Source organism: Stylophora pistillata, chromosome 9, assembly GCF_964205215.1.
Source record: "Stylophora pistillata chromosome 9, jaStyPist1.2, whole genome shotgun sequence".
Lineage (NCBI taxonomy): Eukaryota > Metazoa > Cnidaria > Anthozoa > Scleractinia > Pocilloporidae > Stylophora > Stylophora pistillata.
In genome coordinates, this window is record NC_142527.1 from 22,831,545 (window position 1) to 22,847,917 (window position 16,373).

A 16,373-nucleotide genomic window follows, 5' to 3' on the forward strand; every position below is an offset into this window, starting at 1 on the left:
CCTATGCCGACGACCAAAATGTGAACACCTTGCTCCTTAAGTTCCTGCGCGGGCGCAAATATATCGAAAGGTGCCGTTTGTGCCCAATCAGTAATAAAACTGCAATTTTCGCGACGTTCTTCCGAGAAAATCGAAATACCTTTTTTGACGCCACTTCTAAACCTTTGTTTATCATTTTTCTTGAACCAGGCATGGGCGGAGGGACATAATTAAATGCAGAGCGAAACTCAGATAAATTGAAAATCTGGGAAAAATTTTTTGCCACAGTAGCCTCCTCGCCGAAAAACACTATCGCAGCATTAAGCGTTTTACAACTCATGAAGATTTCCATAGTGACTGCCGTCACAAATCTTTGAACATCCCCAAAGATAGTTGTTGTACTTTTACTTGCATCCAAAATGAATGCTATGTCTGGCCCATTTCCGCACTGGCTATCAACTGTAAAAAAATTTAAAAAGATAATTCAAATGACTAAAAGTGAAACATATGGAAAACATGAACGTAGAATTCACCCAAACTGTTCTTTTTTTTTTCCTGGAGCATCAGCTGAGAGCTGAGGCACAACGAAAGAAGCTGATTTGTAACCTGGAAAATGATTTGACCGAGACTGCGAAAATGAAAATTACAACCAGCGAGTTTATCACAATTTTTTGTTTCAATCTGATTTTCTAGATAATGAATAGTTTGCCATACCTGAAATTCCGGTATTTCTGAGAAAGGAAGAGGGGAAGGTTCCGTAAGAAAAAGATAGGAAAAGGAATAAAGAGCGAAAAGTTTGTTTTTGATACATTTTCAGCGAGTTAAAGCAATGAAATTGGTTTAGTGCAAAAAAACCCATGAAGTTTCCTTCGTTATCTACCCATATCTTCGAACACAAACGCTGTCTGCCATGGGATCTGCTCCACTGTTCGCTTTAATTGATCCTTATCAAAAGATTTCATGTCACGGTACTTCATTCGAGAAGACTGTCTGTTTAAATTTTCGCGTGCATACTTGCGAACTACAAAGACTGGTAGATGATCTGCTAAACCAATGTCTGCACTGGTGACAAAATTTATTCGCTGTGGTTGATTACGGTACACATGATCAAGGAAAGTTTTGCTTATGGGGCGGGTTGTAAAATCAACCAATTGTTTAAAATTCATACCACGCAACCCTTTAGCGAGTCTATGCTTATCATAATTCTTCCTATCGTTATGGTCAATGTCATCTCCATTTTGGAGGACGGTGGTCGGTAAAAACTTCCGAAAATAATGAATCGCTTCGATTTATAAGGACACACTTCCAGCCAAATTGCCTCCACCTCCGTGCTTTCCAAGTCATTTCTCCGTTTTGCAATAAGATCCTGACTAATAAAAGCCATAATACCGGCACCATTTGTCTTTCTGTCCCTTCGGTGAATTGTGAAACCCGGGATTGCAAAGCAAGTATCTGGAACGTCGGGCTTGAGATATGTCTGAGTAATAAACAAAGCATCCAATTGAGAATGACCTGAGCGCATGTTTTCAAGTAGAAACAGCTTGATTTGTTCAAACTTGGTTGTTGTTAAATAGTTGACGTTCCAATGGCCGATTCGTAGACCATTTTCCCCGAGTCCAAGATCAAAATATGAAGAAGAGAAATCGCTTTTATCGGGTGCGGACAGAAACGAAGTTCCTGTTGTCGTTGTCGACGGACTGTATTCAGTAGGCGAAGAAAAGCTCCCTTCCAGAGTCGATAAATCCAACTGCGTAACATCAATTGGACCAGGGTTACTGGCAACATCATTGCAGAGGGCCAAAATAATGGTGAATAAGGCGACATTTAGGAGTTTTAAACCAAGTAATAACCTATGACTAGCAGGAGCTGGAACAATGGCGGATGACTTGATTCGCATTTGAACTCTAGGAAGACTTAAAAACGGCACACATAAAGCTTTTGCGACAACAGATCCTTCCAGGCATATCTCTAGACGCTTATCTTCCAGGTTCAATGGGTTGCGATAAATGGAGTTGAAAATTAAACTTGAAACAAGCCAAAGTGTTACCGAGCGGCCGAGGGCCGACTTACACATCGCCATGTCTAACATCTTGTGTATGTTATATATATCTATGTGTTATATTTATGTGTTATATATATAATATGATACTAATATGACGTTTATTCAAACCTTTTGCATAGAGCTGAATTACAGGTTTATTACAATGAGATGTTGTTAAGGTTGAGAACAGACGTCGGCAAAAATATCTTGGGAGATTTTACGCAGTTAACTAACGTCGTAATTTCCTCCAGTCGTTGTTATGCATGTTGGGAGATTTTACGTCGTTAACTAACGGCGTAATTTCGGCTGGTAACCGTTCTTGCATGGTTCACAGGTACTAAATCTATCATTTTTTGGTATATAATTAGTAAAACTGTGGGGAACGATTCTTTATCATTAATGCGAAAATTATGAATAAAACAAACCAAATTAGTATATACTGCACAAGTGCTCTTGGAGCGCACTTACCGGCCAATTCTGAAATTTCCACCACTATGTACCTTCACCAAGGTAAATAATTCTCAAAGACCTCCTTTGACGACAACTAATTTTACTTTATTGACAAAAATGAAATATTTCCGTAATAACTTTCAATTTTAAACTCTAACTACTTCCAGAGATAACTTGCTGTCAAAATTGAGAACAAGAACAATAACAAAACAAAATCTGATCCCCTCTTTTATTGTTAGCAGCCGATAGAGCAGTTGTATAAATCAGTTGAGATTTTCAATTTCACATTAAGTCCTTAGCTTATTACCCTTATCACACCGTATATATGGGGTCATATCAATCAAGTTTTAAGAAAGTTTCGCTTTCTTAGGTATAATTACCAAGATGGTGATAAATGTTTCATGTTATGACAGAGATTACAGTATTGATTCTTTCTGGATAGCTTCGTCTGCAGGTGGTAAAAAGGCATTTGATGTTTTGACACAGAGACTCGGAGGTGACCGGCTGCTTTTTCTACTGACGATTCTTGTAAATGCCGTATTGATCTTGCTGCTCAGGAATATGTACAGCCATGGATTGATGGCGCTGTTGGCGTGACCAAAGCAAAAACACACAAACATGACAATCAGCTCAAGAGTTACCTCAATATTCCATGCTTGCATGACAATTATCATGTGGACCACCTGTGCTGGGAGCCAGCAAAGGGCAAAGGTACAGGTAACAATGATGAGCATCTTAACCACTCTTCTCTTCGAGGTTTCGAGTTGCTCTCGGTTTCCTGTCAAATGTTCCACTCCAGGTGCAACATGGAACCATAACCTCCGTGCGGTAATAGTATAAAGGACAGAAATAACACTCAAAGGGATCAGATAGTTGACCACTACTAGGAAGAGGAATATTCCTCGCTGAGCCCAGAGTGGATGACCCAAAACGTAAACAGATAGCATGCATTGGGAATTGTGGGCTTCCACGGTTTGTACAACAGGGAAAATGGACATAGAGGCCAATGACATGATCCAAATAAATGGTACTGTCAGTTTAGGCTTTCGGAACCAAAGATGGCGGCGGAAGGGATGAACAATGGCATAGTACCTATCGACTGCCATGAAGGTCAGGCAGAGGATGGACGCTGTTATAGTGACATAGGCAGTGTATACGATAACTTTGCACGTGATGTCTCCCAATATTCCTGGTATCATCCATAAACTGTCTGTGTAGAGTTGGGCAATCGACCAGGGCATCACAACCAACGTCACCAGCAAATCAGCGATGGCCATGTTGACGAACATGAAGCTTGTCAGCGATCTTACTTCAGGTTTCTTCCACACGATGTAGATGAGGAAACCATTCCCCGAAAATGCTACGAGCATAGTGATGGCGTACAGGACTGTGAGGATAACCACCTCGGTCTCTTTTAACGTCATCTTCGGTTTCTCTTTTTCTGTTGCTAGATAAGATAGATCTGTTGTTAGATAAGATGGCCCTAATATTACTATTTGACGAATCACGAGTTAACAGCCTAGCCCCTTAAATCTTATTTGATAGCAACCTCGTTTACAAGATAAAATGAACCACACGCAGTGAGAGGAATCGATTGAGAATTTGTAGAGAAAAACTTATAAGAACTTTTTCAAAAATCAAGCTCACTCTGGTTTAGACCGATGTTCCTGGACGTCAATGGAGTAGTGGAAAGGCCGGAAGGAATTGGTGGAAACAGGAACAGGCAAGCAAAAACACATTACGAGTTTCTTGATAAATAATTATAACTTTGTTACTGATAATGAATCTAAGAATCAAAGTGAAGGTAATGCTTAGGTTTAGACTCTAAGTTAGCACAGATTATCAGAAAGAAGCAGTAGCAATAACGATTTCATTTCACTTAATCTTTCATTCCCAGTTTAACACCTGGTAGAAGAAAAATAGCACTTGAGATAATGAACGATATAGTATGTAAAGACACCGTCAATGGCACATGTATAGAATTGTCTTGGAAACAGAGAATCGATCTCCCCTTGAATTCGCTTTTCAACATCAACTTATTCCCCTCTAAATTATTAAGTTTAGAGGCGTTAATTGTCTTTTGATAATACATTGCTATGTACCTGCGATAGAATGTATGGAAGACCACTGTCACCTTATAGACTTGTAATCTCTTAGCTCTAAAGGAAGAGAAAATAAGGAAAATAAATACATTTCAAGTTCAATGATCCAAGTGTTTCTTCAGGTTGATGTAGACTAAGAGACACCGTATACCTCTAGACAAGCTTGACAACCTTGCTTCCCTCGTCCAAAGGTTTGAAAATTCAGAAGCCCGAGCCTGATGAACTTGATGAACTACTGAGTTCAATCCTGATCAGTCCTCTATTTTAACATTTCAAGATGATTTGTTTTGAATATTAATGCGGGTATCGGGCACGCATCTCCCCATGACAGCCCGACAGGAATATCAAACTTAAATGCTTATATGTGTGGGGCTTAAAATGAATTGAAATCCAACATGGCTCATATTAATAGTCCATCCACGTACAACACGGGCTTGTGTCTTCCGCTTTGAAAGTCACTAAAAACTAATTAAAGCTCAAATGCGGCAGAGGTCAAACTAACGAACACCGTTTGGTAGCTATTTCGCTTTGAAGCAAGTCTTATTTTACATGATGTGTGTGAGGGTTATACTATTTTTGTAAGGATGTAACCCATAACGTAATGAATCTAGGGATAATTGCTTCTTTATCCATCGAATTAGGAAATATTACATGAAAATCTAATCCCCACCATAACAAACGCCTTCACTCTAACCGATTGTCAATGGCGTTTGAGGTAACATGCTGTCACCTTGGAAATTTCACACGCACGTAAACGTAAACTCTACCCGATAAGACAGTAAAAGATAACGCACTCTGTTTGGAACAACTTTTAAAAGAAAGTTTGCGTCGAGAGGTTGTTGTACTGGATATCTACATTAGGTAATGTTCAAAATGGTATGCGATCGACAAAAATGATCATATAACAAACACGGCCATTATCAGTCCGTTCCTATAATTTGAACCAATTTTTTCTTCGATTTCTCCAATGATTTTGATTCATCAACTTGAGTGAATAAAAACAACAACAAAAACAATAAAAACAAGCTGGAAACCTGTTCTACGCGCGGAAATTCAAGATTAGTTCAAAAAGGCGACTTTGCAGTTTCTCAAGTTTTGTGGAGGTGATGCAGGTGCTCCGTATTTTAAAACATATTTAAATGCGTAATTAACCTCCTGGTCTAAGGAACAGGAAGACGAAAAGAAGAGAAAGTTGCCTTCGGTGGAATGTAGATTTGTAATATAGGAAAATGTAGGAAATCTGTGGAAATTTGGGAAAACAGTGTTCCAAGTATGTCATTTTATTTCTTTGCGAGTATTTTGGTTTGTTTTTGATCATCTGGAGCAGCTGTAAGTCGATGACAGACCTTCATTAGCATCCACTAGCTCGAGAAGAAATAATGCACTGTGCAAACAGAACGCAGTTATGTCTAATAATTGAAAATAATGATTTAACTGAAAGGTTTCCTGTAACACAAGGCTTAGAATTTTCTCATCCCAAGATGGTTTCCAAGGATCGTTACAATGCACAGAAAGTGTAGACAAATTTCTCACAGAATGTTGTTGGTTTAGTTGAACCAATGGATGAAAACGTAAAATCCCAGGCATCTTTGAAGTGTAATAAATGAAAGATTGAAAAACTTACAAGAGCCTTTTTTTCAACAAAGATGAACCGTTTTTCGGTAAAACTTCCATATATTATTCAGCCTAAACGTTATCTGAGAACATCAGTTAGTGTTTGTGAAATAGAAATCGCTCGTAAACTTCGTTGATGGAAGGAAAAGGAAACGAAAATATCAGTTTTACCTGCATTAGCGGCATTACTCGAAGACTAGAAATTAAAACAGGACTCGCCACAGGATCCTTGCACAACTCAGCCTTTTAAAACAACCTTTTAGGTTGCAGGACAACTTGGTATGGCGTCAACATTTCACTTCTCCGTGTTTTCGGCTTTGCATACGTAATTAGAAGAAAGCGCACAACGTATTTCAGATCACTCCAATGTTAAAATTGCTTTTTTTAAAACTTGTCAATTTGATTTTTATCACATAACCATATCACTTATTTTCATTGCATGCAAATAATTCCCTTGTTTTATTTCACAGAGACATGACTTTGAAATTGTTATACGGCTCTGAAATATACACTGCCATGTTGAAATAACGGGCGAATATCGAATAAGGAATATATGCCTGAATACATAACTTTCCGTACAGGCATTAACCTAACTTAAAATTTTCATCCCCAAATATTTATTTTCGCTGATGGAAATTCGACATCGATTTGTCGATTTCAACACCCAATAGGGTCTGTCGTGAGTGAACAATTGTTTAGTTGGGCAGATAACAAATTAAAAGCTTTCCTTCATGAATTGAATCGACATATTGTCTTATCGTCATTTTCTTTAATTTAACTTCAAGATTCTCTTGTCAATTTTGGCCTTTATGTCAGTTCTTAGGTACAAAGTCTTTATCGGCACAACTGCTGATAAAAGAGTTAAATTAAAGTATGATGGCTGGTGAATTGACAAAGACACTTTGAAGCTTTACATATCCTCAATTTTTTAGTTAAGGAATAAGGTAATTTTTATAGATCGTGTCGCGACGATATCGAAAGAAGCAGCCAGAATCACTTTGTCACGTTTAAATAGTTCGTTTTAGTGCTTGAGTTATTGACGCTGCGCCGTGCTATGATATAGGAAAGACATTTTTGAAAAATTATCTTCAAAACTTGCATCTGCAAAATTATTTGACGCCGTACTACCCAAATATTTGTCTTCAGCCAGTGAGACGAAGTTTCTTCGCGTTTTTGCTCAGGCGTAAAAAAGGAGAAAACTTTGCGAGAACGGAAGCTAACTTAAAAAAAATATAAGTTCCTCATAAACTCTCTTTCGTTCAAATGGAAATTGAGAAAGGATCTCTATGATGATTAAACAAGAAAAATTGGATAAGATACTGCGACAGCTAACATTCGTATGGCCGGCTGACTGAATGTTAAAATAGACCTGGAAAAACTCCATAAACACCAGCTCAGCTTAACCTGGGCGAATTATTTTAAGTCTCCATAGATAGTGTCACATTAGCATTCGGGTTATGTAAATCGTTCTTTTTAGCCTGCAGCACTTATATGGTTGAGGAATCATTGAAGCATCAGGCAAACCTAGGAAGTGGGCCTCATAATAAGAAAATCAGAGAGACTTAACAATCTTTCAACTATCGTTAGCACCATTTTTATTTTCATGCTCAAGATAAAAGCTCATGCGGGCATGCAAATCATCAAGAGACTGAACTACAGCATATGAAGCTCCTGCCTAAAGTCAAATTACATGAGAAGAATGACGCTTGCATGATCCACAATTGAATCAGGTTCAGTGTATTTTGGCGTATAGCTCTGTGGCTGCCTTGGTGGCTCAATTAAAAGTGTGAGCAGAAATGAGCAAAGGCAATGAGAGTGTAAGTTCTTTACAGAGCTGTTTAAAGGGAATGACGTTTCCCTCATGTGACACGCTGGCTGAGCAAACAGATATGACAAAAGCGCATGTAAATCAACAATCTTGTCGGAGTGGATGTCTTAACCTTTTAAGAAGCATCATTATTCACCCCGCACCGTTTTACAAAAAGACATATGTTGCGTATTAATTTTTTTTATTTTATCATATATAAAATCCAATTTCGGTAAAAGAAATTTCAAAATAACTGAAATCCGTTTTTTTAAGTGGTTCCGTCGATTAGCAGTTGATGTCGTAGAAAACTGTGATATCGTTAAAAAGTCCCAATTGATGCATGCAAATCTTATATGCCAATTGCAGTTTTGTTGTGGTTAGCCTCAAAATACTCTTGAACTGATGACCAACAACGAATAAATTCTTTCTTCCCCAAGCTCTACTGTGCGTAGTAAAACTTCGCACTTAGCGTGGGTTAAAGAAATGGAAGTTGCAGGTACGGTTGAACCTTGAGAAGAAAAATCATTTCCATCAAGCAACGATTCCGTTGAAGATGACAACGAAACTGACAAAAGGGGTTCTCTCGTTGTCTGGGACATGATAAGTTGGAGAAATGAGGGTTGGTTTGGGCTAACTAATTTTTTTTTTTTTAACGCAACTGAAGGGGCTTCTAGTCATAATAAAGACGTCTGTTTCGTTATCAACCCAAAAAGACACAGTCCCACTATTCCAAAAAGGTCAAAATTGGTTTAAAATCGTTTCAAATGCGGCCACCTTTCTTGATCTCTTCTGTTGTAGCTTAATTAAAACTTATCTTCCGGATAAAATTTGGTTTTACATCATTCTTTTGGTGTCATGAGTCAAAACATGGTTCAGTCATGAATATTTTTAACTCAGCTGCATTGGAAGGGTTAAAAGGTATTACAACCGTGATAAACATCGGATCGGAGGAAAAAAGAAATATCGCATATGGGTGCATAACTGAAGAATCTTCTGGCTTTTAAGAACAAAAGAAAAAGATAGAGCCGGACGTAAATAAAAGATGTCATACCTTATATCCTCATCTTTACTTTCTTGAGTTATCAATACTTAATGCGTTTGATCCCAAATTTCCTATTTTAATGGTAGTGTGTAAATCAATAAATCTGACGTTTCCAAGAAGTCTCACTTTCAAGTGCTTGAATTTTTCAGATGCTAAATCACCACTCAGCAACTGTCCGAGCCACAAACGAACCCACAGTTGCATACCCATTTAAGAAAAAAAAATTGTTATTTCACATGTCGTACGGTCATTGAGGTTGTAGAGAAACTGTGATAAGACAGAAAATTTAATAGATTAAAGATAATTTTGTTTCTCGACCAGACGCATCAAGCAGATATTACTAGTTCCAGTATGGCTGCCAAATGGTAGCAATATTTAATCCTTAAATTATTGATTTTAAGTAAACCATATATTTGTGAATTTAAACTTTTTTGATTTAAATTTAAACCTTTTTCATTTAAATTTAAACTTTTTATTTAAATTTAAACTTTTTTATATAGAGCTAAGCCTTTTTTATTTAAATTTAAACTTTTTTAATTAAAATTTGAACTTGAAAATTTTCATTTATTCTTCCTGGGGCGAGCGCGGCCAAGCCTCACTCTCATGTGACGGACGAGAAGACGATAAGGCTCTGCTCGTGGCATCATGTCGGCAAGTTCTTCGTCCGACCTTGATAAAGTTTCAAAGCTCCTTAATGAAGCATCAAAGATTCTTGCTGATAGTAACAAGAGTTCACCTCAATCTGTGTCTTCGACTTCTTCTATTCAGGATACACTGAATAGAGCAAATAATATGCTAAGAGAGAGCTCGGCTTCTGGGTTGTGCCGACGTCTTAATCGAAGCGAACGACTGAGATCTGCATCTAGAGGAAATTATAAGCAAGTTAAAGAAAAGGAAATGAAGCCAAAAAGAGCAAAAACCAATAGAATTTGCTCTCCTTCGCTGTTTTGACGATGAAGAAATGCAAGACGACGGTTGCTCTCCTAATTTTGAAGTGGGACTCAATTTTAACTTCTGGAATGCTGATGTTGACTGACGAGGACGGCGAAAACGTTATCAGAAATAAGATTCTTGATTCACTCAAGAAGAAATACTCATTGATGGGCATGAATGATTTTGAATTTGTCAAGGTAAGACACAAAGCTATTTCAACTCTCCAACTTGGGTCAGGCACTGAATATAGCTATGCTGTAGTAAAGAAAATGGCTGGTCAGGGACTGCTTTATGTCAAAATAAAGCAGGGATTTGAGTTTATCTATGATGATGCCCTTGTGGATGGAAAAGATCTCAGTGACGAAATTTCTATCACTGCCATTGTGAAGTCAGAAAAAGGTCTCAATGATCCTTTGCAGGGATCCAGTTCCTCTTCTCTAGATGCAACCACAAAAGGGGCAGAAATGGGGAAAGATAAAGGGGATGAATTTTCCACACCACCCCACTGTCATGAAGTAGTGAGTGCCCTGATTCAGGGTATTGACGCTGAAAAACTCACTGATCCAGCAGAAATATTAAAATTTCTACAAAAAAGCCTCATCCCTGGTAGAAAAATTAGACATTGAAAGCGAGTCTCAATGTGATGAAGCCTATGATAATACTAACTTCATTTGTGCTGATCGACAAAACCTCTCGCAAACAACCCTCTCAGAGCTTGCTGGAATTAAAGATTACACTACGACCTTTGAAGTCGAGTTCATAGGGGAGATGGCAAAAGACCTTGGGGGACCAAGAAAGGAGTGGATCAGACTTATGAACTGCGAAATAAAGATGAAATATCTCGATAATGGTCTTTATACCTATCTTTCAGAAGATTATTACTACTATTCAGTACTACTACTACTATTCAGTATTCTCCGATAATGAAAGCAGGACTAAATGTTATCGATACTATTGAAAACAAAAGAAATGAATGTCTGGATATAATGTAACAAATTGTAACTGTCAAACACACTTTAGAGGTGTGTCATACAGTGAGCCTCAATCAGATGTACATATCAGTTACTAGGGGCCTTAAGGAATCAGGACTGCAACGCCAAGGAAGACTGATTAAAAAATGAATTTCTACTCTTAGTCAGAATTTCAAAAATGGCTGCAGGAGCTTACTGTCTCATATGGCGCCACAGCTCAACTTCAGCATGACGTATAAAAGTAGCGTTGAGTTCCAAATGAAAATGAAAATAATTTGCCGTCGCGGTTTCGATTCGCAGACGACGCAAAGTTTGGCGATTTCACGTTGTTGTTTTGCATAGGACGGCTAAGAAATGTACAAAGTTTCAAAACGAACGTGCTGAGCTATTGTTCTGCCAATTAGATCTCTTGTTTTTCCACGTCCTCGTTGCCTTCCGCCGTCGTGGTTGCTTAAGGTCCCTACTAGTACTAGTTTAACATGATAGGAGAATGTGTCGTCACCAAGAACAATGAAGATATTTTTGTACTATTTTTTTGGCTCACAAAATCAAAATACAAACCCCAAAGAATAAGCTTTTTGAGAATCGTAGTCACATGAGTGCATTGTGAGCTTGTGTTAACATTCAACCAAAAGTCCATTTCGTCTATTTCAGTTCCATTGCTTGGGAACAATAGGATTTTTTGATTTCATGTCATAGTGTTATAGGGCAATTGAACCATGAAAATCTGATTCATGGAATAACTTTGTATTTTACAAGGGTAATTGTAAAAGGTGTAATTTCTTACACCTATTGGCAGAAACTTCGTCTAAGAAATAGAACTTTAGCACATTAGTAATAATATAAAGAAAAGCGTTCCTATTTTTCTTTTGTATTTTAATATATTCTTAACATGCTAAAGTACTAGAGTTATATTTTTTTTCCAAGGCCAACATTTATGCAATGAGGTGTATTTAAATTGTTAAGGCTGTTTGACATTTATTTGTGTAAGTGTAGCAGATATCTTGGTATAGAGAATACGCACAAAATACCTATGCAGTAAGAACATGTGGGGATTGACTCCTGCACATTATGATTTAGTAGTTCAGTGCCGTTAGGTTCAAGGTCATTTGAAATTCTAAGGAATCAGCATTTATTTCCTCATAAGGACATGATAACCACAAGAGGACATTGTTTAGAAAAAAAGTTCCAGTTTTCATTTCTAGTTCAATACAATTTTGATCAGTTAGATGGTCATAAAGATAGTGACCTAGCTTGGTCATGTATACAGTTAATATTGCAGTTTGAATAAAAGCAATTTAATAATTTTTTTTGGAAATTTGGAAATTTTCAATTGTTGCAAATAATTTTCAACCCATGATATTCTCAACAAAATTACCTGATTCTGATTGGTCGAAAGGCGAAAACATTTCTCGTAAATTGTACTCTGCAGTATACAATGACCTTAAACCCAAATTTAGCTTTTCTTTTCATTGCAATGTTTTTACCTTTTATTGTACTTAATTCAATTAGAAATCATATTAAACTCGTCTCCGATTGTGTTTGACAAATTTCTGATGCAAACTAAGAAACTTACAAATTACCCGCTTAAGTGATTTCTACAGATCTTAGTCTTCCTTGAAGTAATTTTGTTGAGTGTATTATTTGTACTGCAATGTAGAAACATTATTTTTCTTGAATTTCTTTTACAACAGCCATGGATGACAAATTTCCATCTAATAAGAAAGTGATGGCCATCAATATGCCTCAAGGAATTTGGCCATTTAACAAAGTACTTTCTTCTAGATACAACTGTTCCCCGTCTCAAGATTGTATTATGGGGATCAACATTATTGAGAGATGACCTTATTCTACTTCTATGTACATGTAGACCCAAAGAATGAAAATATCCTGTCATAAAAGGCTCACCCGTAGTAGAGCCATGACGAGAAATATAGTTTTTGATGATATCTTCGATCCTTTCATCAGAAATAACAGAAAACTTCTGCAAATGGCCTAAATCATATTCTGCTACGCGTCGCAAAATGGTCCATCTTGACACCCCAAACATTTTTTTGATATTGTGGCCCAAGAGAAATTCAAACCAGGTAATTCTATGAGCAATTCCTTGGGAATGTAGAATTTCGTTCGACGCGGACCTTCACTTTCTAAAACAGACGACGGAAGCTTGACATTGCGTTTTAACGACTCCCCCTGATGTGTTATAAAGCGCAATAAATTCTCTCTCGATTTCAGAGAAAACGTCTTCAATTTTTTCCAAGTTTTTTAGATCTTCTGGATATCAAGATCAGGCAAATCTAAAATTCCAGCCAAAAACTCAACAGTTTTGATCAGCAGGTCAAGGTGTGCTAACAAGTCAGCCATAAAATCTTCTTCGTCTTCTTTTTCTTTTCTCTGAAGATCTAACTTCCTCGATTCCATGAAAACAGACGCTAAAAATCTTTCGACTTCTTCACCGACATCCAACTGGCTGTTTGCCGCCATGATGCCACGAGCACAGCCTAGTCCTCTTCCCGTCCTTCACATGAGAATGAGGCCTGGCCGCGCTCGCCCCAGGAAGATTAAATGAAAATTTGCAAGTTCAAATTTAAATTAAAAAAAGTTTAAATTTAAATAAAAAAGGTTTAAATTTAAATAAAAAGGTTTAAATTAAAATCAAAAAGTTTAAATTTAAATGAAAAAGGTTTAAATTTAAATAAAAAGGTTTAAATTTAAATCAAAAACTTTAAATTTAAATAAAAAAGGTTTAAATTTAAATAAAAAAGTTTAAATTTAAATGAAAAAGGTTTAAATTCAAATCCAAAAAGTTTAAATTCACAAATATATGGCCTACATAAGATCAATAATTTAAGGATTAAATATCGCTACCGTTTGGCAGCCACATTCCATCCAATTTAACAGATTTCAAATGGTAATTAGCATAAATAATTGTGCGTAATGCACTGAACAAACCCCACAACTCTAGAACTTCCTGCAAGTATTAGTCTCCATCGCAGCCGTTGTTTGGGCTCGTCACGGAACGCTTCCTCCCCCACCAACCTGGGAGGGAGAGTTGTGTGACAAGCCCAAACAACGGCTGGGAAGGAGACTATGCAAGCATGGGTAACCTCGTCTTTTAAGTGTGACCTAACACCCGACCGATTTTTGATATATATGAAAATTATTTTCTACTCCGAAAGTTTGATTGGGAATACTTATGAACTTCTTCTCGTTGCTTGCATTATCTTCAAACTCTTGCGTTATCATCAGCTCATCCCGTTCCTTTTATTTTGCCGCCGAACGTTTTTGAAAAAAAAAGAAAAAAACCTGGATATCATTGATCTTTACAGTTGGTTGGAAGACATAAACATTTTCATATCATTTTTATCGTGTCCAATCGATGTGATATAGTGAAATATGGGCGCCTGCCTGACGAACGATAATTTGTAGTTGTCGCAAACGTGCTTGTCTTAATTAATTGCTCGCAATGTATTAAATGTCACTTTGTTTTTTTTCGCAGGAGAATGTGGCTAGTGGGTAAAGAAAAGTTACTCGGTGGACTCATACAGTGCTTGGAAAAGCACATGATGTTGAAAATCGGCTTTGGTCAAGGGTGGCGACTGAGAATTTACCACACACGGTGTACCACCATTTCGAGCTCCAATTTATTCGCTTACAATAAAATGGTTTGAAAAAGTTCATAGAATAAATAACTGAAATTTGTGTTGAATATGGAAAAGGTAAGCATAGCTTTCAGTTCGAAGCGAAGGTCAGCAAGGAAAACTTACATGCCTGTACATCTCGTTGGAAGTCTGGCAGTTTGGTTTTGCAGGGGTTTGCAGGGGTTTGCAGGGTTCGGCAAGCCATCGTCGCGGGTTATTTTTGCCGGCTGACCTTTCTTTAATATTTCACTTTCCGGTAGCTTGTGGAGGCTTACACCTTTTCCTTTTGAATTTTAGTATGTATTTTGACATTCAATCACATGACAGTTCGCCTCATTTCAACGATAGAGTACCGAAATCATGACGTCAAGTTACCAGGGAGGCACTTTCGGAAGGTTCTAAACAAACTTCTCAATATGGCGTCTTGAGTCGTGTAACGCAATGTTCACTTAGTAAAATGGTTGAGTGCTTTACTCCTGACTGTAATCTCCAGTCAGAGAGGGAAACGTGTACGTTTAACAGATTTCCTAAACACCCTGGTGAGTTTGAACGATAGATAAAACTTCTAAGGTAAGAATTATTTGCGATTCTCTCCACGCTTTGATTGCTGACATTGCGTGATCGTCGAAGATTAAAAATAACCGAAGATTAAAAATAACCGTGATCTTTTGACCTTAAACATTTTTTAATGGTGTAGCTTTTGAAAAATATAATCTGAAGGTTCTTTATCGTAGTATAAAGTAATTTAAACGATCCTTTTAAATATTATTTTGTAGACGACAAGACAGAAAGCCAAGTTGTAGCTCGGTTGTTTGCAGCTGCCATTTTCGTGGTAAATTGAAAGTCAATGGTCCCGAAATATTTAAAAGGAAGTGTAGACAATTCTTTTCCAACGTCTGAAACACGAAAGCGTAAAGTTGCTAAAAAAGGAAAGTTACCTCCTAAGAATCAAGAATCGATATTGGTAGAAGAGATAGCAAAAATGCCCAAAACGTCAAACAGGTCAACAAGGACAAAGCGCCGAACAAATTTTGACTATTTATATGTCGGAACTGACGTAATATCCAAGATGGCGTTTTTCTAACCGCGAAAGTTGTAAAAATGGGCAACTTCAAAGCGTTGTTGTCGCTAATACAAAGAAAACTGGACAAAATGGCAGTTATTTTCGAACTCCTGAGGAAAAAGTCTTCTAATTGAGATAAACTTTTTCTAGACCGTACCTTCCCTTTAAGCAAAAAGTTAATTAAGCATACTTTACCTTCTTCCAAAGTGATGAATATATTTTCATCAGAGTTTTATGTTTAAATATTCTACATGAACATAATTGGGGGGTCTTTAAGAGGTGGTACATTTTCATTTAAAAGGCATACATCTTAAAAGATGTCTTCAGTTGAATCTTTTGTATAACCGCGATAAAATGTAGTGAAAATGTGGCCTACGTCCTAATTACCATTTTCCGGTCTAACGTTTAACCGAGGAATAATCTATTGGACAGCAGACATCCATTTCACGCAATTCCTTGCGTCCGTGAGTACGTGTTCACCTCTACTATTCGAAGTGATTTCCAAGTCCACTGATTTTCAGGATGATTGAGTGCTGAAATAATGATTTACCACTTCCACGAATATGAAATTACGATTTACGTGCGAGGTCAGCGTCACCAAGGCGTAATTACCCAAGAGTTTGAATGGCACACCACAATATTATTAATTGAGCCGGTTGGGTCTATTACGAACACTAGAAGGTAGCATATCACCCATGGAGTCTGTCTTATCAAGCGGTCTTTCAAATAT

General features: G+C 37.3%; 1 protein-coding gene across 3 annotated transcripts; it reads right to left on the reverse strand.

Moving 5' to 3' along the window:
- Window positions 1-1,217: 1,217 nt before the first annotated feature.
- LOC148723849 (QRFP-like peptide receptor) lies at window positions 1,218-16,373 on the reverse strand. Of its 3 annotated transcripts, none has more exons than XM_088734553.1 (3): window positions 16,224-16,373; window positions 4,573-4,629; window positions 1,218-3,917 (listed from the first exon to the last, which is right to left on the reverse strand). In XM_088734553.1, exon 3 carries the CDS (start codon window positions 3,892-3,894, stop codon window positions 2,887-2,889), a length of 1,008 nt encoding a protein of 335 aa, XP_088590679.1. In that variant the 5' UTR covers window positions 3,895-3,917; window positions 4,573-4,629; window positions 16,224-16,373; the 3' UTR covers window positions 1,218-2,886. The 3 variants fall into 3 exon arrangements, with proteins under 3 accessions (XP_088590679.1, XP_088590681.1, XP_088590680.1); XM_088734555.1 differs by lacking the exon at window positions 16,224-16,373 and adding an exon at window positions 6,358-6,444; XM_088734554.1 differs by lacking the exon at window positions 16,224-16,373 and adding an exon at window positions 4,724-4,814.